The 22,371-nt window shown below is 52.9% G+C and overlaps 1 protein-coding gene across 1 annotated transcript in view; it reads left to right on the forward strand.

Annotated features, from left to right (window-relative positions):
- Togaram2 (TOG array regulator of axonemal microtubules 2) overlaps window positions 1-22,371 on the forward strand; it is a 50,799-nt gene that overhangs the window by 17,443 nt on the left and 10,985 nt on the right. The window contains exons 7-18 of the mRNA XM_026414443.2: window positions 2,984-3,030; window positions 4,860-5,029; window positions 7,576-7,726; window positions 8,160-8,324; window positions 11,475-11,628; window positions 12,304-12,409; window positions 13,496-13,731; window positions 14,955-15,113; window positions 18,549-18,666; window positions 19,071-19,165; window positions 20,816-21,008; window positions 21,884-22,100. Of these exons, the coding sequence (XP_026270228.2) occupies window positions 2,984-3,030; window positions 4,860-5,029; window positions 7,576-7,726; window positions 8,160-8,324; window positions 11,475-11,628; window positions 12,304-12,409; window positions 13,496-13,731; window positions 14,955-15,113; window positions 18,549-18,666; window positions 19,071-19,165; window positions 20,816-21,008; window positions 21,884-22,100 (1,811 nt within the window). The remainder of the gene's footprint in view (window positions 1-2,983; window positions 3,031-4,859; window positions 5,030-7,575; window positions 7,727-8,159; window positions 8,325-11,474; window positions 11,629-12,303; window positions 12,410-13,495; window positions 13,732-14,954; window positions 15,114-18,548; window positions 18,667-19,070; window positions 19,166-20,815; window positions 21,009-21,883; window positions 22,101-22,371) is intronic.

A 22,371-nucleotide genomic window follows, 5' to 3' on the forward strand; every position in this document is an offset into this window, starting at 1 on the left:
TGACTCTCCTCCCAGTACCCTGACCCCTTCCTCACAGATGGCCACGTGCCCTCAAGTCTTTCTTACAACAACAAAAACACACAAAACCTCCCACCTGGCTCTTGCCCTATCGGTTCCTCTGGGGTTTGCAGGTTCCAGCTCTTTCTTGACCACCCCCAACAGCTCCTGACCGCTCTCCATCCTCACCTTGCACCCCCCAATGACTCTTCTGTGATCTTCACCTTTATTGACCTCCTGGTGCTCTCTCCTCTCCTGGGTGGCCTTTAAGATGAGTCTTCTTGGTCTGACTTTGGGGCTCAACCTTTGCACCCCACTCCACATATTTCCTCCTGTGCTGCTCTGTAGGAACACCCTGCCCCTCTGTGGGTGCACTGGTTCCTGAGCGGGAGCCTTGCTTCCCCAGATGGTGCTTCCACCCCAGCCCTACTGCTCCAGCTCATGCTGTCTCTACCAGTCCACGTCTACACTGGCTTTCATGGGCTGCAAAGGGTGCTGCATGCAAGTGGCCATCTCTGAACTGTCCACTTGACATCTAGCCCATGGACTGCCTGACCACAGCCTTTCAATATTTTATTTATTTAAAAATTTAAAGGTATATTTTTAGTTGTAGTTGGACACAATACATTTATTTATTTATTATGTGGTGCTGAGGACCGAACCTGGTGCCTCACATGCGCTAGGCAAGCGCTCTACCACTGAGCCTCAAACTGCAGCCCCTATTCATTTAAATTTCATGAACACATTTTGCCTATTTACATTTATTTTGTTTCTTTTTATATTTTTCTTGTATTTATTTTGTCTCCTCATTTTATTCTTTAACTTGCAGCATTCAAGGGCAGGGGCCATATCTCAAAAGTCTCTGTGGTTCCCAGGATGCCAAGCTTGGTGTCTGCCATAGCCTGGTTGTGACTAGATGTCTCTTCTCTGACTCTGAGGGACTGTCCAGCCAATGGGTCTCCCTCTCACTCATTCATCTGTCCACACTTTTATTATCTTAAGAGCTATTAGGCACCTGCTATGTGCCAGGTGCTGCAGGAACAAAGTGAAATAAGACCCACACTGTGTGCTCTCGGGACCCACCAGAGATTTAGGAGGAAATCACTGAGTTCATGTCCCATGACTGCCTGTCCTACTGGGAGTCCAGTAGAGAATCATCTGCGTCATGCTGGGAAGATTTCTTGGAGAAATTCTGAAGGCTGAAGGAGAATTCTCGAAGTGGAGGAGAGACACGAAGGAGGAGCCCCTGGGACTTTAAGGGAGTGGCAGAGGGAGGCGGGAGGGGGAGCGGGCGGTGCTCACCTGTGTTTGAGAGACAGGCTGCCAGGAAAGCAGGGCTGGGAATCATAGGTGGTCCTCCAGGAGCGTGTGCTCTATCCTGGGGGAATGAGATGTCACCCAGGGCTTTTTGGCGTAGAGGTGACATTAGTTCTGATTTCAAGAGGCCAGTTTGGCAACTGTGGAGCTGTGCAGACCAAGGCGGGTGGGGCAGGTGAGGAGGGCGGAGGCCAGGTGCTGGAGCAGGGCAGAGCAGGGGTGAGGTGAGGATGGGGGAGAGGGGAGCCAGGAGGGGAGACTGGGAGACTTGCTGGTGGCCTCAGCTTGCCTTGGCCCCTGGGACACGCTGGCTTTGATATGTGGCAGGGAGGGGCTCATGCCGGGCTTCAACCCCCCTCCCTGGGTGGGAAAGAAGCTCCGCCACTGTTGGCAAAGGGAGGGACGAGGTCATGAGCTGTGTACCTGCATCAGCCAGGTACCCTAGGAGTGCTTGGAAGTCATCCGGCAACCACGAGGACGTCCCACCTCACTTCTCCTGCCTTCCCCATCTTGTTCATGCAGTGGAAGTGGAACCGGGTTGCAGTGCCTGGGGCCACCAGCTCTGTCTCCAGCCCACACAAGTCCTCTGGGTGGGTCCACACCCAAGGGCTGGACCTGTTCCAGGCAGAAGCTGAGAGTCCAGGACTGCACCCAGCGTGGAGCTCTGTTTCCCCAGTAGACTTGGGGTCCCCCTGACCTCCATGGTCCTTATTGATTAGGGGTCCCCTGGGCCAAGGCAGGCACTGAAGTGGACTCCCCTACTGCCTGTTCTCAGGCCCATCCTGACCTGGTCATTCTGCTGAGTGGCTCTACTGAGGCCAGAGACCAGGATGCTGTGTCCCACTGCTTTTGTGGTGGCTTGTTACCCTGCCAGCTCCCGGGTCCTGATGCCTATGTACTTCCTTGCTGAGAAATCACATGGGAGATGGCACAGCTGGCCTCATGGGGGCACAGCTCTCTGTCCATTGCACTGATGCTCTAATGCCAGGGTCTGAACAGTGCTTGGCACATTGCAGGTGCTCAGTAAATAAACATCTTTTGAATGAATGAATGGTGCTTTCCATTAAAAAAACTGCAGTGCAACCCGTGCCAGGAATGTCCCCGTCTTATCCTTTCTATGTGCCATCAGGATTGAATTTCTAGTACAAAACAGTGGTGATTTCCCATCACAGCAAAGGGGACCTTCTAGATTCCCCTGGGGAGGTGCAGGAGGGGAGGAGGGATATTTAGGGGTCACTGAGCCAGGTGGGAGCAGTTTGTAGAACTTGCACTCAAAGCTCTCTGAGCCGGGGGACAGTTTACACTCTGAAGCAGCTGCTGCCCTGCCACCCAGGCCCAGGAAGCCACAATGGCGGGTGGGACTGTCCTTGAAGATTCATTTCCATGTGGGTGCCAGCTGCCTGGGGACAGACCAGGGCACAGCCAGGAAGCCAGGCTGAGTGCTGTGTCTGGGCTCCCAGCCTGCATGTCTGTCCCTTAGCCCCTCAGGGCACACAGGAGCTGTATCTCCTGGCCTGTTCTCTCCTGGATGGGAGCTTGGACAGGGAAACCAGCTCCCTCCCTGTGTCCCTAGTCTCTGCTGCTCATCCTGGAGGCACCCTGGGCTCCCCCACCCACCATCTCTGCCTCGCTTTTCTCACTCTTCTGTTTTCTCCCCCATTCTTCTAAGATTGGCTCGGGAGAGTGGGCCTCGGGAGAAGACCCCTAGATCTCTGGGTATGTATTCTCTATGAGCACACCCTGGTTTTTAACCCTTTGTATTCCTGGGCTGGGTCGTGGTGTGGAGTTAGGCCAGAAGAGACCTCAGGGCTCTCATTTCCAAGCCCCTCATTTCATAGACGGGGAAGCTGAGTCACCTGTGGTCTCTTGCTGGAGGGTGACGGTAGGCCTGGGCGCGGGGCTGGAGAAGCAGTGCACATTGGTGTCTGCTCTGCCTGTTGATATACATCATAGTTCATGATGGCCCAGATGAGAGGGATGGCTCTGTTACCAATTGACAGATGAGGCTCAGTGACCAGGATGTCCTCCCTGGCCTTGGAGAGTGAAAAGCAGCCCCTCAGATTTGCATTGGGGACTCTTACTCTGTTTTAAGCAAGCAGAGGTGACCTCACTGGACAGAGCATGAAATCACATTCCACAAACCCTCAGTCGGGGCAGGTCCTGGCAGGTCTAAACGTCAGGGGAACAGGGCCAACCCCAGGATAGGAGTCAGGAGCAGAGCTGGACAGGAGGCTCTCAAGTGGGCAGAGCGGGGAGGAGGGATCCTTTCTGGGCCTGATGATCTCACTCTGTGGAGAAGCAGGCCTTGGCTGTGTGTGGTGCAGGGGAAATGAGGCCGCAGCCTCCTGCCTGGCGGCTGGGTGGTTGGGGCACCCTGAGCCAGGGCTGCAGGTAGTGGGAGTTGGTGCCAGCCGATGTGCTGACTGGCAGGAGGGTGCCAGCTTCCTGGCAAGTCCCTGGCTGATCAGCTCAGTAGGTGAGTCAGTTGGCAGAGGGCAGGCTGTTGCCCAAGAGGCCCCCAGGTCAGGACCCAGAGCTGGACCTGAGAGGTAGGCCTGGCCCTGAAGCCTTGGTGGCAGCTGCTTCTCCCCTGCTCCCTGACTGGGCTGCAGTGGGGTGAGCCCAGGCAGCCTGGGTGACACTCATGGCACCTCAAGTGTCCTTTAGGAGCCTCCTCTGAGATTGCTGGCATGGGGGTTTGGGCCAGGAGACCTTGTCATGAGGGCCTGGCTACTCAAAGCTTCTTAAGGTGTCCCTTAAGGGTGAAGGTGGGGAAGTGGTATATACAAAGAGCAAAGTCCTTAGAGGGCTCCCTGCCCGATGTGTGTAACATGCCTAGCACATAGTAGGGGCTCCCATGGTATTTTCTGCAGCTGAGGGCTTCCTCAAATCTTGCAGCATTCCTGCAGACCTTGCCCTGGCCAGTTAGCTCTGTCACCACCCCCACCCCCTGTCCTCTGCCCTGTCTCTTACCTCTGGGCAGATGGAGGCTTTGAAGCCTCTCTTCCCCCTTGGATCTTCACCCTTCTCCCTGCCCCAAAGAGAGGGATCCTTATCAGAAGGCAGGAGGTGGGCAGAGGACCATGGGACGGGACCAAAAAGCTCTTCAGGAGTCCCAGATTCATGATTCCCTTTCCAGCCTTGGGCAGCCCAAGATGGCGGCCCATCTGTGAAATAGGAGAATGGGACTAGTGGTCCCATTCTCTGGCCCTTCCAGCTCTGCTGTGGTTGTATAAATGGTCAGCAGGCCTGTTACTTTTTCTTTTCCCGATCCTGTTTCCTGCCCAGCTCCCTTTCCATGTCTATATAATAGGGCAAGCAATTCTTGCTGAACAAACGAATGAATGAGTGAATGAATAAAGGGGGATGATGTGGTCCTAGGCACTGTGGCTCAACAGGGGAAACCCAACCTCCATTAGGGAAGTGTTGGACAGAAGCACTGAGGGTGGAGGGTTTGGGCGGTTAAGTGACCCCAGCCACAGGGTGGGGGAGAGTAGCTCAGGAGCTGACTGTCTCCACCTCTCTCCCTATTCTTGACTCCTCAGAGCCCAAACCTCTGGCTCCACCCATCAGAGACAGGTCTGCCACCTCCTCCGAGAAGCCTGTCCTGCCTTTATCACAGTCTGCTCCTACGCTGACGGCCTTCTCTTTCGACCCCGCCAAAGAAGCCCACCCCTTGTTAAAAGAAGAGGACCAGAAGGAGACCAGCACCAAGGTATCTGGGAAGCCAGAGGAAGACGAAGTCAGGATCAAAGTTTGTTTGATCCCAGAATGTTTCTGAACTGCACAGTGTAGAGCTGGCCCGTGGGACATGGAGGAGAGCCAGGAAGAGCCGAGGCAGCTGTGTCAAACCCTTCAGGCCAGGACTGCGGGTGGTCTGGGGGTGAGGGAGGAAGAGAAAGAGAAACTAGGACAGGGCTGGGGTGGGCACTGGGTGGAGTGAAGAGTACAGAGGGCTGCTGAGGGGCAGGTGGGGAGGAGGAAGGACAGAAGAAGGTCACACGTGGTCGGAAGGAAGCAGGATGTGGGGGAGAGGACAGAGGGCTTAGGTGAACCAGGCTGGGTAATCTGACCTGCCAGGCTGGACAGCCACCGAGAGGCAGCTGACCAGAGGCTGTGGGGCTACGGTCTGACAAATACCTTGTACATTGGAGGTGACCTTGGGGAGGTGGCTTCTCTTCCCTGGACAGGACTGATTTAGTAAAACTTGAAGAGGTGCTGGTAGGGGGCGCCTGTGTTCAGAGGTAAAATAGTTCAGCTCAGTAAACACATCCCAGGTGCCTATTCCATCCCCACCATGTGGGAGGCGGGGATGCCCTGCTGATAGTGACAAGGGCCAGGCCCTGCCCTAGTGAGGGCGACAGAACACGAAGGGTCCTAATCATTCCATGTAGAGAGATGACTTTGTCCTCCACTCGGCCTCAGCTTCCCACTGCACAGTCAGACCCCAGATCCCCACATTACCGAATTCACCATCCATCTTCCAGATCCCAAGTGTCCCATTGGCTCACCACCGCGTCTTTGTTTCTGCTCCATTCACCCAGCTCCAGCCCAGCACAGCTTCACCTTCTTGCATCAACAACATTCTCCCTGAAATTGGATCATCCCAGCCCCGCGTTCACTCTCTGTCATCTCTTCCATCTTCAGAAAACCCGACAAAACCAAAACAAAGCTATTCCACCTCTCTTTTCCGGTTCTTTCCTGAGCTTACTCCAGTCCGACTTTAGTCCCCGCCACCCCACAGCAGGGTGGCCAGTGACTGTCACCTTCCCAAATGCAGCCACATCTCAGTCCTGTCTATGTTGACCCAGCAGCAGCAGCTTTGGATTCAGCTGGCAGTGTGGTCCTCGTCAACGCTCCCTTTAGGGATGGAGGTGGGGTGGCTCTTCCTGGGTTCTGTGTCTCCATGAGAGGCAGCTTTCTTGGCCCTTCCTTGCTGGCTGCTCTTCTCCTTCCCAACCTCTGGAGGCTGAGCCCTCCTGGGCTTGGACCTCTGGTTTATTTACATCACCCCCAGGACCAGTTCGTGGCATTGAGTACCATCTCTGAGCCAAGAACTCCCAAACGCCCCTCGCCAGCCCCCACCTTCCCCTCACCTCCATTCACATATTTAGCAGCTACTCAACGTTTTCCCTTAGGTATCTAATGATATTTGTAACTCACCATGCCTGAAGCTCAACGCCTGAATCCTCACCTCACAAAATCTCCTCTTTCTCTAATGTTCCTGCTCAGGGAATGGTGGTAACAGGCCACTCCAGCCTTCCAGGGCCTCGGGCCAAATGTCTTAGGCCCATCCCTGATTCCTCTCTCTGTCTCTTTCACCCCGCATCTCTAGTGTCAGCAAAATCAGGTCTGGTTTAAAAAATGCCCAGGGGCTGACGGTTCCACCATCCCCACCCCCAGCCCTGGTCCAAGCCCCCACCTCATGCTCAGTGTCCACTTGCTCTGATCCGCTGTGCCCACTCCACCTAATCTGGACTCTTCCCATGTAGCTCCATCCTTGGGATATAAAAGTTAGAATGTTCTGGGTTGTGTAAGATGGCATCACTGGAGGAGGCCGGGGGAAGCCTACACAGGGTCCTACTTTTACAACTTCTTATGAGTCTCAAACTATCTCAAAACAAAAAAATTAAAAGCAATCACCCAGGGAGAAGCCAGTGCCCCCGAAGGAGGTCAGGTCGTGTCACTCCTCTGTTCAAATCTTAAATGGCCTCCTGTGTCCCTCTGAGGAAAACCCAAGTCCTCACTATGGATTGCAAGGCCTAGTGTGGTTTAGATCCTGCCACCTTGGTGACCTGGTGTCCTGTCACTGCTGTGACTCAGAGGGCTGTGCCAGCATCCTCCCCACCCCACCCCTTGCAGCCACACTGGGCACACCCCAGCCTCAGGGCCTTTGCATTTTAGAACATTTCTTTCCTAGAAACTGTGTGTCTAGTTCCTTCTCTTCATTATGTCTCTGCTTGAATTTCACCTCTGGGGGTACCTCTGGGCCTCCTTATCTAAAGCAACAGTCACCATCACTTCTTATCCTTCTGTTTTCTTTCCCCCCAGCATTTCGCTTGACATTAGAGATTCATGTGTTTCTTGTCCATCTCCTCATTTCACAAAACTCTTTGGGGACAAGGACTTTATCTTTTTGGCTCCTTCTTGGAACAGTGATTGGCACATAGGAGGTGCTCATGCTTTTGATGTCTGAATGAAGACATAGAAAGTATAGCCGAGTACCCAAGGCTAATGGAGTTTGCCTTGACCTTGTGCCAGATCCAAGTCACCATCTCCAAGTCTGCACAGGAAAAAATGCGGCTGAAGCAGATGAGAGAGATGGAGTTGTTCCGGAGGACAAAGGAGCCTGAGAGGGAGAAGGAACTCGCTTCCCAGGCCCCCGGCTCGAGGAGAACCCTAGTGAAGGAAGGTACTGGGTGCATGGGGTGGGAGTCCTTCAGACTCGGGGAACTTCTTGGCCAATTCCTGGGTTCTCAACTCTTTAAAGAGGGGACATTCACAGCTCTCCACCCTCCCCATATTGAGACTGGACAGGGCCCATGTCCACTCTCATAGTCTGCTTTTTTTGGTACTGGGAACTCAGGGACACTGAGCCATATCCCCAGCCCTATTTTGTATTTCATTTAGAGACAGGGTCTCGATGAGTTGCCTAGCTCCTTGCTTTTGCTGAGGCTGGCTTTGAACTCGCCATTCTCCTGCCTCAGCCTCCGGAGCTGCTGGGATCACAGGCGTGCGCCACTGTACCCAGCTCATAGTCTGTTAATGGGATCATTTCCAAGAGGACCTTGGACCCCAGGAAAGGCAGGACCAGCTCAGTTCTAGGACTTTCTTTGTCTCCACAGGCCTCCTTCCCCTACGGGGCAGTGGGACCCTGTCTGTACCCACCAGGATGAACAGCCCACGCAGAAACAACATTGGCATCATCTTGAGGAAGCGGGCCAACCGGTCCTCTCTGCCCAGCATCCCCGTCAGCAAGCAGGAGCCCAGCTTTGCCCGCCATGCTTCAGGTGGGGCTCAGACCTCTGGCTGCGAGGCCCCAGGATTCTCTGGGGCATGAAAAGGGGATATGAGCTGCTCTGCCTGCCACCTGTAGGATTAGCATGTAGCCCTTGTGTGAGGGGTCAGCTTGCCAGGGAGAGGAAGAGTGTTTTGAACTCATAACCATCTATGGACCAGGCAGGGGACCCAGAGATCACACCTGGTGTGACATGTCCTAGCAGAGTCATTAGCACACCGGATCAAAGATGCTATCAAATAGCAGCCAAGGAAGTAGAGGGAACTCCAGGAGGAGGAGGAGGAGGGGAGAGATCCCTGCCTGCTGTGTCACACGGCCAGGTGGGTCAGAGGACCCACAGGACCCAGCAGGACACCTCAGGAAAGGTGCCAGGGGCCAGGGGAGGCTCTGTCTCCATTCGATTTTGCACATAAGCCATTCACATGAGCTTTCATTTGAAAAGATTACTTAAAGGTATTTCAAAATAAACAATTGGGTCCAGTTTATTTCAGTGGGATGTGGTGGACAGGGTTGGTAGACTAAAACATTTTAGTGCAATAAATTATATGAACTCACTTCCATTTTCCATTCAGCCTTTATGATCTGGGCACGGATCCCAGATGATGTCATGTGACAATCCCAGCCTCTATGATTGTGTCAAGTAGAAAGTTTAATTTGGGGCTAACCTTTGGTATCTCTCTTTTTTGATGAAGAGATCCTCCAGGCCCAGTCGGAGATGTCTGAAGCTGGCTCTAATTTTATAGCGAGGGTTTTAAAATATCATTCTACTTTCATTATAAATATTCATATCTATGACAAATAATATTAGTTCATCCATTATGGTAGTGACATGAAACTCCCTTTAAAATGAATTTACTTAGATTTGGAAAGAGGCTTGACTTGAAGAAAAGTACAAAGCAAGAAAAAATGTAAGATAATTAAATGATATGGCAAAAAGGTCATGGAAGTGGTAACTGAATGATTGATACTGGGAAATATTGATCTATCTAACTCAACTGACTCACTTTATAGATAGGGAAACTGGGAACCAGAGATCCAAGGTCACCAAAGGTCCCTCAAGTTGACGGTGGCCCATAGAACTAAGACTTTGGCTAGTGACTCTTGACCCAGTATGGTCTGTTACCGCCTCTCATTATTTAAACTGGGTGTGTGTGGAGGAGTAGGGTAGAAATAAGATCGTTAAGTAGGTAGGTTGGGTTGTTGGAGTTAAGAAAAAACCAACACTCTCCTCTTCTATCCTCCCTAGGAGCGGGATTCAAATCTTCCTCTTCCACCTTCCTCTTCCTCTCTCTCTTTCTTGATAGTCAACAGAGAATCACTTACATTGTACCCCGTTTTTTGGTTTGCCTGGAAATGATGGAATCTCAGGACTGTAAACTTGGCTATCCTCCTGATTTTCCTAATAAACCCAGTAAGACTCTGACATTTCTCGGGATACCAGGTAGGTTTAGGAGAGCTTGATTGTGTCTACTCAATTCCTCCCGTTTTATGTGTGCAAAACATGGAAACTCCTGAACCACAAGGCACCCTGTGGACATTATTGAAAAGCCGTCAGGGTAAGGGACTGGGCAGGACTAAAGTAGACGCAGACCCTAAGAGATTTGAGGCTGCAGTGGCTTCTGCCAGTGCCTTTTGTGTGTCTTAAAATCTAGGTGGATGCTAAATGCCACTGGAGAACGAGGTGGCAGCAGGTTGGGGTTGGCAGGAGGCCAGCTTGACTCTTCTCCTGGATGGACCAGTGCTTCTTGCAAGCTTCACTAGACAGTGCTTAATTCAGGCCCAGGTTGACAGGGGAGGACAGGGAGGTTGGGTGTCACCTCTTACCTCCTAGAGGGTGATCTGAGGGCTGACACACCCTTTCGTGTGCCAGTGGCAGAGAATCCAGGAAGGACATCTTTGTGACTGGTTTTAAGTAAAGGGCTGCTTCTCCACTCAGATTTGCCAGGGGCCACCTGGATGTGCTGTAGAGAAGGTCATCCCTGGGGGCGAGGAGAGCTAGCCGGGGAGCCAGGCCTGGGAGCAGAGCTCTGGGTGGGAGACCTTTTTTCCTGGCAGTGTAATGGCCTCTCAGGGCCTCCGATATCCCACTGTGTGATGAGGGCATTAAGCTAGAAAGAGCGCCTCTGAAATTTCTTCCTGTTCTTGTGAGATTTTGTGATTCTGTCTATAAAGAAGGAGCGTATACAAAACACACTGTATTTTTGTTTGTTGTGGTACTGGGGATTGAAACTGGGGTGCTCTACCGTTGAACTACAGCCCTACTCCTTTAATTTTTTAAAACGTTTTTTTAATAGGTTCTTTTTAAGTTATTTATATTAGTAGAATCCATTTTGACATAATTATCCAAGCATGGAGTATGTCTTATTCTAATTCAGTCCCTAGTACCTCTCCTTCCTCTTCCCTCCCCTATGCCTGCTCCTGTATCAATCTTTCTGCCATTTTGAGACAGGGTCTTGATAAATTGCTGAGGCCGGATTTGAATGTGTAATCCTCCTGCCTCAGCCTTCTGTGTAGCTGGGATTGTAGGCGTGCACCATCGCCCCAGCACATGCACATCCTCTGGTTTCTAAATCACTTCCCTGTCTGTTGTGGGCCACATCTGGACCCAGCAGAAGCCAGTTACTGACCTTGTCTCCTCCAGGGCTTCTTAACTTTCCCTGCCTCCCTCCAGCCATCTGTCCATGGAGCGCTCACCTACTCAGGCAGAGGATGATAGCAGGAGGGAAGGAGCAGAGGCTCCCGGTGGAAGTGAGGTCAGAACTACGAAAGGCGCTCACTGAGAGACTTCCTGGGCCTCAGCCCAACCCCAGGTAGGGCAGGACTGGAGGCGAGTCCTGGCTCCATGGGCATTGTCACGTGACATCAAGCAGCATATCACAAGTCAGTGTGTCCACCATGGTCAGAGTGGCCATGGAGGAATGGAGAAAGTCAACCAAAGGCACAGTCAGATGGTCCCCTTTGGCTCCCTGGGGTGTGAGGCCTGGAGCTTCTGACCGTCACCAGTCCCTCCTGCATACACAGTGGACTCCGAGCTGCGGGCCACTGGCATGGTGAGGGTCAGGAGGAGCAGCCACTGGGGACGTTTGCCCACCTTCAGTCCTCCTGGGTGAAGCTTCTCTTTCTTTCCTGTTTGTGGGTGCAGCTAACTCCTTACCTGCCGTGCTCACTCTGGGGTCTCCTGAATGGGAGGACGAGGAGGACGAGATGGGTCTGAGAGCCTTCAAGGAGTGGAGGCCTTTCTCGAACCCAGAGCTGGGCTTGATGGACGCCCTCCAGTGCCTCAACAGCAGTGATTGGTGAGGAGACACCGTGCGTGTGTGCACAACCTTGCATCTATGTGTGTGTGTGAGAGTGTGTGTGTGTGTGTGTGTGTGTGTGTGTGTGTGTGTGTGGTACCCCTAGCTTCCTGAGCCTGGATCCCCCTGGTTGACTCTGTGCACTGATCTGCAACATGCCAGGGTTAGGCCTGACAACTGTGACTTGGACTCCAGAACGTGGGGACTGGGAAGGATCACAGCCCTTTATTTCCCTAACTCAAGTTTAGTTTGCCCTGAGTCTTCCTCACCCTGTGCTGATGGGGCACAGTCTTAGTCTTGAGCAGAGTGATGGCTCAGAGTCCAGAACATTGATGGAAAGCCCTCAGGGTCTTCGGTCCTCACTCCAAGTACGTCCCTTTGGGTGTCTGCTTTGTGTCAAGGACCCAAATAGGTCTTGGTCTGGGCACGGATCCCAGCACTGCCAGAGCCGAGGGCCAGCCAGGGCCCATACAGTGGCTCACACTGAATGCCTAGGATTTCAGGCCTGGGTGACACTCCAGGAAGTGCTGCCTCTGAGACCCTGGAATCCCACCCTGTTCTCTCTGTGTGTGTGTGTGTGTGTGTGTGTGTGTGTCCCAGAGGTCCCTGGTCTGCAGAAGGAGCAGGGCTTCTTCCTCCTTATCTACTTGTGACAGTCCCGGCCTTGCTTCTCAGGCAGATGAAGGAGAAGGGCCTGGTGAGCGTCCAGCGCCTGGCGGCCTGTCACTCGGAGGTCCTGGCTGGGAGGCTGCACGATGTGTCCTTGGCAGTGACTGGGGAGGTGAGGCCTCCCGACAGACCATGAGCTTTGCCCCCTCCCTGCAGCTGCTCCCCCTTCCCTGGTGCAGCTGCTCAAGGTGAGTTTCCCCGCAGCCACGGAGGGGCCCACGGCTCCCTGGAACATGGGCATCTCTATGTCTCAGCCTTCAGCCACTGAGGTAGGAGGAGTCACCCATTCTTTTCTTTCTTTTTTGTAGCAGTGATCAACCCCAGGGGTGTCTAACCACTGAGCCACATCCCCAGTCCTTTTATTTTTTACTTTGAGACAGGTCTCACTGAGTTGCTTAGGGCTTTGCTAAGTGGCTGAGGCTAGCCTTGAACTTGTGATCCTCCTGCCTCAGCCTCCTGAATCTCTGGGATTACAGGCATGCGACACTGCACCTGGCTATACTTCAGATTAGAGAGCTGAGACCTGGACTCTGTGTACCTGTAATCTTTGGAAGTGGCACATTTGGAATCCAGTGTGCCCATTTTTACACAAACTGCCTGGGGAGGGATGGCGTGCTCTGGGCCAGATCCCCAACTTCAGGACAGCTGTAGCATTTCCCAAGGCCTGTCTGAGGCTGGGACTCAGCCTGGGCCCAGAGAGGCAGTCAGAGGCACTTGATCCATGTGGAGGCCTTGCAGACGGACTGCTTCAGTGAGGGTAGGGATATGACTACGGAAGATGTTGTGTTGACATGCAGGCTGGGCTGGGTTGTGGCTCTGTGCTTTCCTGTATGTGACCTGGGGTCTGTTTCTTCCTCTGCAAAATGAGTGTCATATACCTACTTCTCACAGTAGTTGTGAAGATCAAATTGGATTTTTTTTTTTTTTACAAATGTGCCCTGAAGACTAAGTGTTGTGAAAATTTCAGATGATAACGATAATGGTGGAATTAACAATTATGATGATCACAAAACGGGACTGTTTTGCCCAGAGCGGCTGCAGGGTGTTCATTTCTAGTGTGGTGAGGGGTGAGGAGGGGGCGTGGTGAGGGGTGGGGGAAGGGGTAGCGCGAGGGCTGGTCCACTTCCCATCCTGGCTGTGTTCCAGAGCCCTAGGCAGGGGCTGGCAGTCCTAGAGGCCCCTTCTCTCTCTCTCCCAGGTCTCCAACCTCCGCTCCAAGGTGTCCCGCCTGGCCATCAGCACCCTGGGAGACCTTTTCCGGGCTTTAAAGAAGAACATGGACCAAGAGACTGAGGAGATCACCCGCTGCCTGCTCCAGAAGATGGGGAACACCAACGAGTTCATCCAGCGGGCAGCCAACCGCGCCCTGGGTGCCATGGTGGAGAATGTGACCCCTGCCCGTGCCCTTGTGGCCCTCACCTCGGCAGGCATTTAGTACGTGGCTGCCTGTTGTCCAGAAGGGCCAGGGAGGCAGGGGAGAGGCTCTGAGATGTGAGAGAAGGAGGAAAGGGACAGAGAAGGAAGGAGGCAGAAAAGGGGCTGCAGAGGGTCAGCGTGGCCACCTGCAGGCTCTGTAGCTGGGGGAGGGAGACCCGGCTTCTCAGTGGGCTTTTCCCCACCCTTTCTGGACCAGGCTGGGGATTCTGGAAGAGGAGGGGTGCTGTTGTTCTGCTCCAAGGCTGGGGAGCACGGTGGCCATGGTAACGCCTCAGGAGGCACTGTCGCAGAGCAGCTTGGGCTGTGCCCCAGGGGCTCCTGCCCTCCCGGGGGCATGCTGCTTCTGTCTGATGAAATTTGGGCCATCGAGGAGAGGAAGGCACAAATGGCCGTCTCCGGGGAGGGAGGGGCTGCAGTTGGAGCCAGATTTGCTTTTCCCTTAAGAACAAAAAGCAAAACCAAAGGCATTTCCCGGGCCCTCTCTCCCTCAGGGCAAAATGCCCCTCCACCCCAATAAGTCCACCAGCACGGGCCTCTCAGGGGACATTAGGGCCTGCTGCCGCAGCCAGCACACCTTTGCATGTCACCAAGGGTGAGGTGCTCCTGAGCCACGTCGCCTGGGTTCCATTCTGGATCACCCCTTCACCTCTCCAGGCCTCCTGATGTGTTTCTCTTGTCAGAGTTCAGATTCCACCTGTCACAGTGACCGAACCACCCAGTTCAGTTCAGCAGACATGCACTAGGCTTCTGCCGTGTCAGGGTGCCTGTGAGGTTGCGTCGGAGATGGGGACCTGTTCTCTGTTCCCAGGGAGCCGGATGCCTCACCAGGCTGAAGGCAAGGGCACCCCTCAGAGGGAACATCTCAGTGTGCCTGTGAGGCTGGGAAGGAAGAGGAGACACTGACTGGGATTTTTCTAGGTGGAGGAAAATGGGGTGGCACATGTAGATCAAAGGATGAGTGCACTTGGGCAGGGCCCAAGAGCACTGAGCACGGGACGTTTGGGGAGCATCGTGTGGCTTTGGGCACTTGTCCCTCTCTTCCCTACAGCCCTGTCATCAGAACTGATCTCTCTGTCCTCCAGGATTCCCCAACCGTGTGTGGGAGCCACGGTGGGCTGGCCTGAACACGGGTCTATAGTCTATACTTGTAGATCCATATTTTCCAGCTGGGACATCCCCATCCTGGGACTGACCACGTGGCTGTGCTTGTTTCCTTTCAGCCACCGGAACCCATTAGTCCGGAAATGCACCGCTGAGCACCTTTCAGTCGTCCTGGAGCAAATCGGTGCCGAGAAACTTCTCTCAGGCACGAGGGACAGCACTGACATGCTGGTGCACAACCTGGTGAGGCTGGCTCAGGACTCCAACCAGGACACCAGGTAGAGCAGGGCTGGGGCCTGGGGCAGACAAGGCCACCAGCCAGCCCCAGGGGCCCTGGCCAGGGTTCAGCTTCCCTGAGGTCATTCAAGGGGACAGTCAGGTAGACTGAAGCTGATTTTCCTATTGTCCCCTCTCCCTCCCATGTCACAGACAAGTCTGTTCAAGGAGCCGTCAGTGCCCCCTGCCTCCACGCTGCTTCTTCCTTCCTCTCTCCTTGCCAAGTCGCTCCTATCTCCACCCACCCTGGCTCTGTTCTCTGCAAGACTGTTCAGTCATTTTGCCAAGCGTTATCTGCGGAGCACTCTTATCCTTGTGACACAGCGTTGAATTGGAAAAACCAAGCCCCTGTTGTCTTACTCTTAGTTAAGGGAGACAGATAGTAAAAGGATAGATATTAGATCACCTTAGACACAGATAAAGGATGCAAAGGTAAAAACAAACAAGAAGATAGAGCAGAGAATGGGCTGGGAGAGAGTTTAGACTGAGTTTGGGGAGATGTGAGAACTGACCAGCTGGATGGAGTCAGCCTTTTTGAGAATGTAGGAACGTGATCCAGGCAGAGGAGATGGTACGAAGGCCTCTGGATTGGAACTGCCTGGTGTTCAGGGACCAGGATGGCCAGCCTGGGTGGAGCACCAGGAGTCAGGGGTGCAGTGGAGCGGTGCCCAGATCATGGAGGGCCTCTGAGGCCAAGGTCAGGGTTGGAATTTAGAGTTGCATAAAGGGAGGTCACAGGAGGATTTTTTGGTTGGAGTGTGAGGATGTCTTAGAGGGTTTTAAGCAGGCCAGTGGTGGGATGAGGTTGCACCCAGGGTGCGGCCCTGCCCAGCTGGGACTCCCAGCATGCTGCTCCCCGAGTCTCCCTTCTGTCAGCCGAGGTGTCTGCCTCTTTGTAGCCCATCCAACAAGTGACAATACTTGGATTTCTAACTTTTATCAATCCCATGGGTGAAGGTGACAGCTCATTGTTGTTTCTGAGTATTTTTATCCTGGTGACTAGTGAGTTTGAATTTTTTTTTTTTTTTTTTACATACTTGCTAGCTGTTGGATTAGAAAAATCTCTTTCTGGCTGCTCACTGGAGGACTGACAGTTAGGGAGAGGAGCCAAGATCAGGGTGGACAGCAGACGATGGCTACACATCGTTTGGACAAGGGGGACCGGAGGCTGGGCTAGGATTGTGGGTGACTGATACATTTTGAAGGCAGAGCCAACAGGACATAGATGAGTGGTGAGGGTTGCGGGGATACATAAATCAAATGCCTCTCAGGTGTTTAGACAGAACAACTGGGTGAATGAGAAGAATACTGGTGAAAAAGAAGGTTTGGGGTTATTTGTTTCTCCTTGCTGGTAGGTGATGGAAATGGAGGCCTAATCTCTCTCTGGGTCTAACATTCTTTCCCTTCTGACCTCCCTTTTATACTGGATGACCCTCCCTGACTTTCATTTTCCATTTTGGAAACCCCATGCCTCCTGGTTTCAGGTCACTGGACCTCCTGGTTCTCCTTTCCCCCAGGGCCATTTCTCCACCCTGCCTGCCCTCTGCATGGAGGTGACTGTGGAGTCTTTGCTCCTTCCTTGTCCCCCTCTTCTGGATCTCACTTCTCATGACTGCAGCCACCAGCAGACTCTGGCGCTGCCCCGTCTCCCTCCAGACCAGACCCTTTTTGGAGTGTCAATCTCACATCTCTGATACCTCTAGGGGACCTGCCACTGGATGTCCCAGTAACCATCTTCAGTGCAGAGTGTCCCTAAAGGAGCTCATTGCCATCTCCCGAAGCCTGATTTCTTTGGCTGTGTTTTCTTCACGGTTCATAGTGATCATTACTTGCCAAGTCACACAGGATGCAAAATAGGGATTCCCATACTTCATTGAACCCGAGACTCACATTTCCCCCGCATGGTAAGATCTTTGAAACTGGCTTGCGTCTTACAATCAGAGACCTCTCAGTTGCTGTTGTAAACCAAGTGATTGCAACTTGGGTTTTATTATTTCACGTTTGCAAACTTTGGCATTCAAGTTTGCATTGTAGGAACCTATGCTGTAAGCTTTTCTTTCCTTGTCAATCTTTTGATTTATTTACAGAAATAATTTTGGGTGCTCTGCAGAAAAGTGTTGAGTTTAATTACTGCTGAAAATGTCTTAGAAGTATTATACTAGTATTTGGCATTGAATTGAAAAATTATTCTGTACAAGACGACATGGAGACAAGCAATGGGGCATCCATCAGACTTCGGCGAAGCAATCATTCACTGTGGAAGAAATGGCCAATATTTCACATTTTCTTGCAGAGAAACCACCAAGGACTTTACCTGACCCAAGGAAGGAAAATGCTCATCAGTAATGTTACCTTCTTTTTCTGAGGCAGCCTTCACTCGTGGCACAGCATCACTGAAGACAGTGGAAATTGCCAGCATTTTATTTTTTCTGTTTTTCCTTAATGGAAAATAAAGTAATGGTGCATTTTGCGATGCTTCCTGCTATCAAATCCCGTTATTCCAACCCCCTAGCAGCTCTTGAATCTGACTGCCCCTTCTTATCCCCACTCTGCTGCCTTATTTCAGGTCTTCATCTCGTGCCTGGGCCCTGATGATAGCCTCCTAATGGTCTACTGGGCCCCAGGCTTGTCTCCACCAATCACCCCTCACATTGCTGCCGGAGACGGTGTGACTAATGCACAAAGCTGGTCATTCCTCAGCTTCCTGTCGCCAGCAGCTAAACTCCTTCATGTCTCCTTAAACAGGGCCCTGCCTTCTTGTCGACCTGTCTCTTCCCGTGTCCAGTCCCTGCTCACTCTTCCTCAATCTGATCTCCTGCTGATATGTCAGATGTGCTGTGGACCCTGGATGGCCCTTCTCCTCCTGCTTATTCCCTAGTCCCACCCCCACTTGTGAACTCCCACTCATCCTTTGAGTCCCAACCCCAGGGTCAGCTCTTCTCTGAAGCCTTCCTTTATTTCCTCCCCATCCACCACCATTCACCAGGTAGAGCCAACCACTCCCTTCCATACTGTCTTCCTTCAGACTCTTAAATGTACCAGACTAGAAAAAAATTAATTATATCTTTTGTATAGAATTCAACCGAATAATGGATAGCCATTTAAAAGGATACTGATAAAGAGTTTTAAATGACCTAGAAAGATAATGGATGATAAAGTGAAAAATCCAGATGCGAGGCGTATCGGCACTTTGGTATCAAATGTATTTGTGTGGAAAAAATATGAATATGTAAAGATGTCCTAGTGATTTTTCTCTTGGTGATGGCATTATGGGTGATGTTGGTTCTTTTTATGAATCTAATTTTTAAGTGGGTAGGATTGCTCTCCTAATGAGGAGAAGTATTAAAAACTCTCCTCCCGTAATTGGGAAGTTACGAAGCCCAGGTCTTGTGCCCTCCTGTCGCTGTCGCTTCAGCTTGCTCTTTCTGCTATGGCAGGTTTTATGGCCGGAAGATGGTGAATATCTTGATGGCCAACTCGAAGTTTGATGCATTTCTGAAGCAGTCCCTCCCGTCACATGACTTGCGGAAAGTCATGGCAGCCATCAAGCAGCGGGTGAGTCGGTGGAGTGTGACTCTGAGTCTTTGGGGGCAGAGCGGAGCCTGGTGGCCCTCAGTGGGTCCGGGGAGTGGAGAGTGGATTCCAGAGCTTCACTTCCATCCGTTGCCCCTGACAGGTGGGATAGATGTGGCTTCTGGCCCCTGTGCTCGTCCCTGGCTCTGCCCCTCCCTGCCTAAAACTTCCTTGAACTCCCTGGGCCTACACAGCGTCATCTGCTAAGGGGGGATCTTGGTCTCTGCCCTGCAACCTCCAGGGCTCTGGAAAGCTCAGCTGTGACCTCTGGAGCTCTCCCAGGCAGAAGGCGGTGATCCCTCATGTTGTAGTCTATACCAGAATGGTGGGCAGTTCCCTAGAGGGCAGCTTCTTTTAGCTCATGTTTGGTGTGTCTTTTTTTCCAGGGGACAGAAGATAATCATGAACTTCCATCTGCCAAAGGTCGCAAGGTGTTGAGGAGCCTGGTGGCATATGAGAACGGCCTACCCACCGAGGACGGGTATGGCTGCTCTTGTCTCTCTGGGGCTTCATGTTCAAAACTGCCAACAGAAGCATCTTGCTTGCCCATGGCCCAGGGTTGCTCTGGGGTAGAGGTGTGGATCTGGTGTACAGCTGACACCTAATTGGGTCTGCAGTACAAATGGATAGTTTCCAAAGAAATGTTGCTCCACCCACATCTTGGGCAGACCAAATGGAAGCAGGTTCCTGCAGGCTTGGCCAAGGGAGTGCCCTTCCGCGAGTGCAGGTGGGGCTTGTTGGTCTGGCCCTGTGTGAGGTCAGCCTCTCTTCATTCACTTAGATCAGCAAATCCTTTGGGCACCAGATGTGAATGTGCAAGTAGGGCATGGCCAGGGCCTGGGGGGTGGGGTGGGGGGGTGGGGGGGGTGGGGGGTGGGGGTGGGGGTGGGGCTGGATTAGTTCAGAGACGGAGTTGGGACACAGCAGGCCAGAAGGCCTGGGCTGAGGGGTTGGAGGGTGGATCCTGGGAGCAATTAGAAACCAAGCAGGAATCCCATGGCCACTCCCTAAAAGTTAACCATTCTGCCATGTCTTGGGAGGATGCCATCTGAACTCAGCAGGACCTCAGAAGAAGGCCCACCCCCTCTTCAGTAGCAGCCTCCTGCTTTCTGCCACTAGGAGATCTCAACCAGGAGCTCCTGTTCCAGGGCCCCCTGCAGCCTCCTTCCCTGCTGTGCCTTTGTTTAGGTTTTGCAGTCTTCACCTGGACCATGCCTATTGGCCTAACAGGCTCAGCTCACTTGTTGTCTTCTCTCAGATGCTCTCTGACACTCTGTACTCTCCTTCCCGCATCCTCAGGGTGGACAGCTGCCCCTCTGCTTTATGACTGTCTTCTATTGGTCCATGACCTCCCTAAGGCAAACACTGTGCTTCTGGTCGTTCTCAGTGCTCAGCACGGCTCTTAGCACTAAGTAGGCCAGAGTGTGAGGTGTAGGAATGAATGACAGATTGGATGATGCGGAGTCCTTTTGGCTGGGAACTGGGTGTAGAGCACGAGCTCAGTGACCCCGACTTTGAATGTGGGGTGGCAGTTTTCTACTGAGCTGCTCTTGTGCTGATTCAATCAGGCCACGGGGCTCAGATGGGCATGTGATCCAAATGTCAGGGAACAGAGCTTCATAACATTTCCCCAGTTACTAGAGGAATGAGAGCAGACCCTGGCCAGCAGGTGCAGGATCCAGCCACCAGGGAGAAGGTGGGTCCTGATGACCTTAAAGCCCTTTCTCCAGTCTTGGATTAAATGTGCATCAGTTGGAGCTCAGTAGTTGAGCACTAGAATATGTGAGCCTCTGGGTCCAGCACCACAAAAGAAAAAAAGAAGAAGAAAAGAAATGTGCACCAGTCATCTTCTCATGAACATTTACCCGCCACTCCAGCCTTCCCTGCCAATTTTGCACATGTCTCCTGAAAGGGGGGAAAAGGCAGGAAGAGAGGGCTCTGCCTCTGGCAAGAGGATGGGGCTCTAGGCAACCACATCATTGTCCCCTGGGGAAGAGACTTTCAGAGTTCTCCATGCCAGTGTCCCCAAGCGGCGGGTAGAGGAGAAGCTTGGGGTGGACCAAGCTGCAGGTGCTCATCCAGAGGGATGGCATGTGGTACAAGACGTATGTTCATCCCTCCTTCTGCCTAGGCTTGGCTCCAATGGCCTGCGGCGGGTGGGGTTGCGCTCCTCGGCATGGGGAGGCGGGGAGGCAGAGGAGCAGCTGAGGGAGCTGTTGAGGCTACTGGAGGCCAAGGAGTACCAGTCGCGGATGGATGGTGTGGGGCGGCTCCTTGAGCACTGCAAGACCAAGCCAGAGCTCATTACTGCCAACCTGGTCCAGGTGAGCACTGCCCACCCTGCCCTCTGGCTTCTCTCTCTTTTGTGGGTGCAACTTCAATTTGGAAAACTCTGAACCCGGGTTGGACATTGTGCCAGGCCTCTCAGGGTGGAAGGGGCCTGCTTTCCAGTTGGCCTTGTAATGCCAAATGGGGACCTGAGGGGTTGACCACACCTTTGAAATGCTCGGAGATATCTTGGATGTCTCATCGGTCTGACAGATTAATAACGAGGAAGGCAGGAAGTACAGGTAGAGGGCACTGTGGGGGAGGTCTTGGATTGCTTTTGGTTAGTTATTTCCATAATGTATGGAGGCAGAGCCTGTAGTTGGACCATGATGGATGGAGAGGTGGATTAGGGGTAGGTATAGCCTTTCACAGGTGGAACACCAGGGTGAATACCTGCTTCTTCCTGGAGCAGGATTGCTGGCAGTCACTCCTGAGGCAGAGTAGGGGCAGGCGGGGTCAGTAGACCTGGTGTCCATTCATGTTTCTTATTAGCTGTATAATCTGAAGCACAGCATTGAATCCCTTGGAGCCTCAGTTGTTGTTTATGGGAAAGGGGGATAACACATACCTGGTGGTTGTCAAGGTCATTCAGTGGGAGAGCACAGAGGACCTCCATGATGCTGGGCACTTGGCAAGCGAGGAGTGCCCAGGGTGTGTTGGTTCCTCCTTCTTGCCCATCTTCCTCTTGAGGAGATGAGCTCTCCATGATTGGGAATGCTCTGGAAAGGCTGGAAGACCCCTTTCGAGGATGCTGGGGGAGTCTTGGCCAAGGGCAGTTGGTCAGGCTGGGTGAACTCCAGGGTCCCTGGCTCCATGGGACGCCCACTCAGCTTGAGCTCCCACAGGCTCTTGGCTTTTGTTCCCTCAATAGGTCTTTGATGCGTTCACCCCAAGGCTTCAGGATTCCAACAAGAAAGTGAACCAGTGGGCCCTGGAGTCCCTTGCCAAGATGATTCCCCTCCTCAAACACAGCGTGCATCCCATGCTGCTCTCCCTCATCACGGCGACTGCAGACAATCTCAACTCAAAGAACTCGGGGATCTGCACCGCTGCGGCTGCTGTGCTGGATGCAATGATGGGGAGCCTGGGTGAGAGTCACGCTCGGGCTGTGGGGCTCTGACTGCCGAGGCACCACATGCACATTCTTGCTTGGGAATCATCATAGTGGTGAATGGCCCTGGTTGGTTCTCAGGCCAAGAGCCTCCCCAGAGGCTCTGCAGGCCAGGTGTCAGCACCCCAGAGGCACTGAGGCTCTGGCTGGAGCCTTCTCCGTGTCCTATCCACCCAGGCACCAGATGGTTAGAGGTGGAGGAGATGTGGAGATGACTTGGTCTAGCCTCCTCGTAGCCACACAAAGGA

Source organism: Urocitellus parryii, chromosome 12, assembly GCF_045843805.1.
Source record: "Urocitellus parryii isolate mUroPar1 chromosome 12, mUroPar1.hap1, whole genome shotgun sequence".
Taxonomy (NCBI): Eukaryota; Metazoa; Chordata; class Mammalia; order Rodentia; family Sciuridae; genus Urocitellus; species Urocitellus parryii.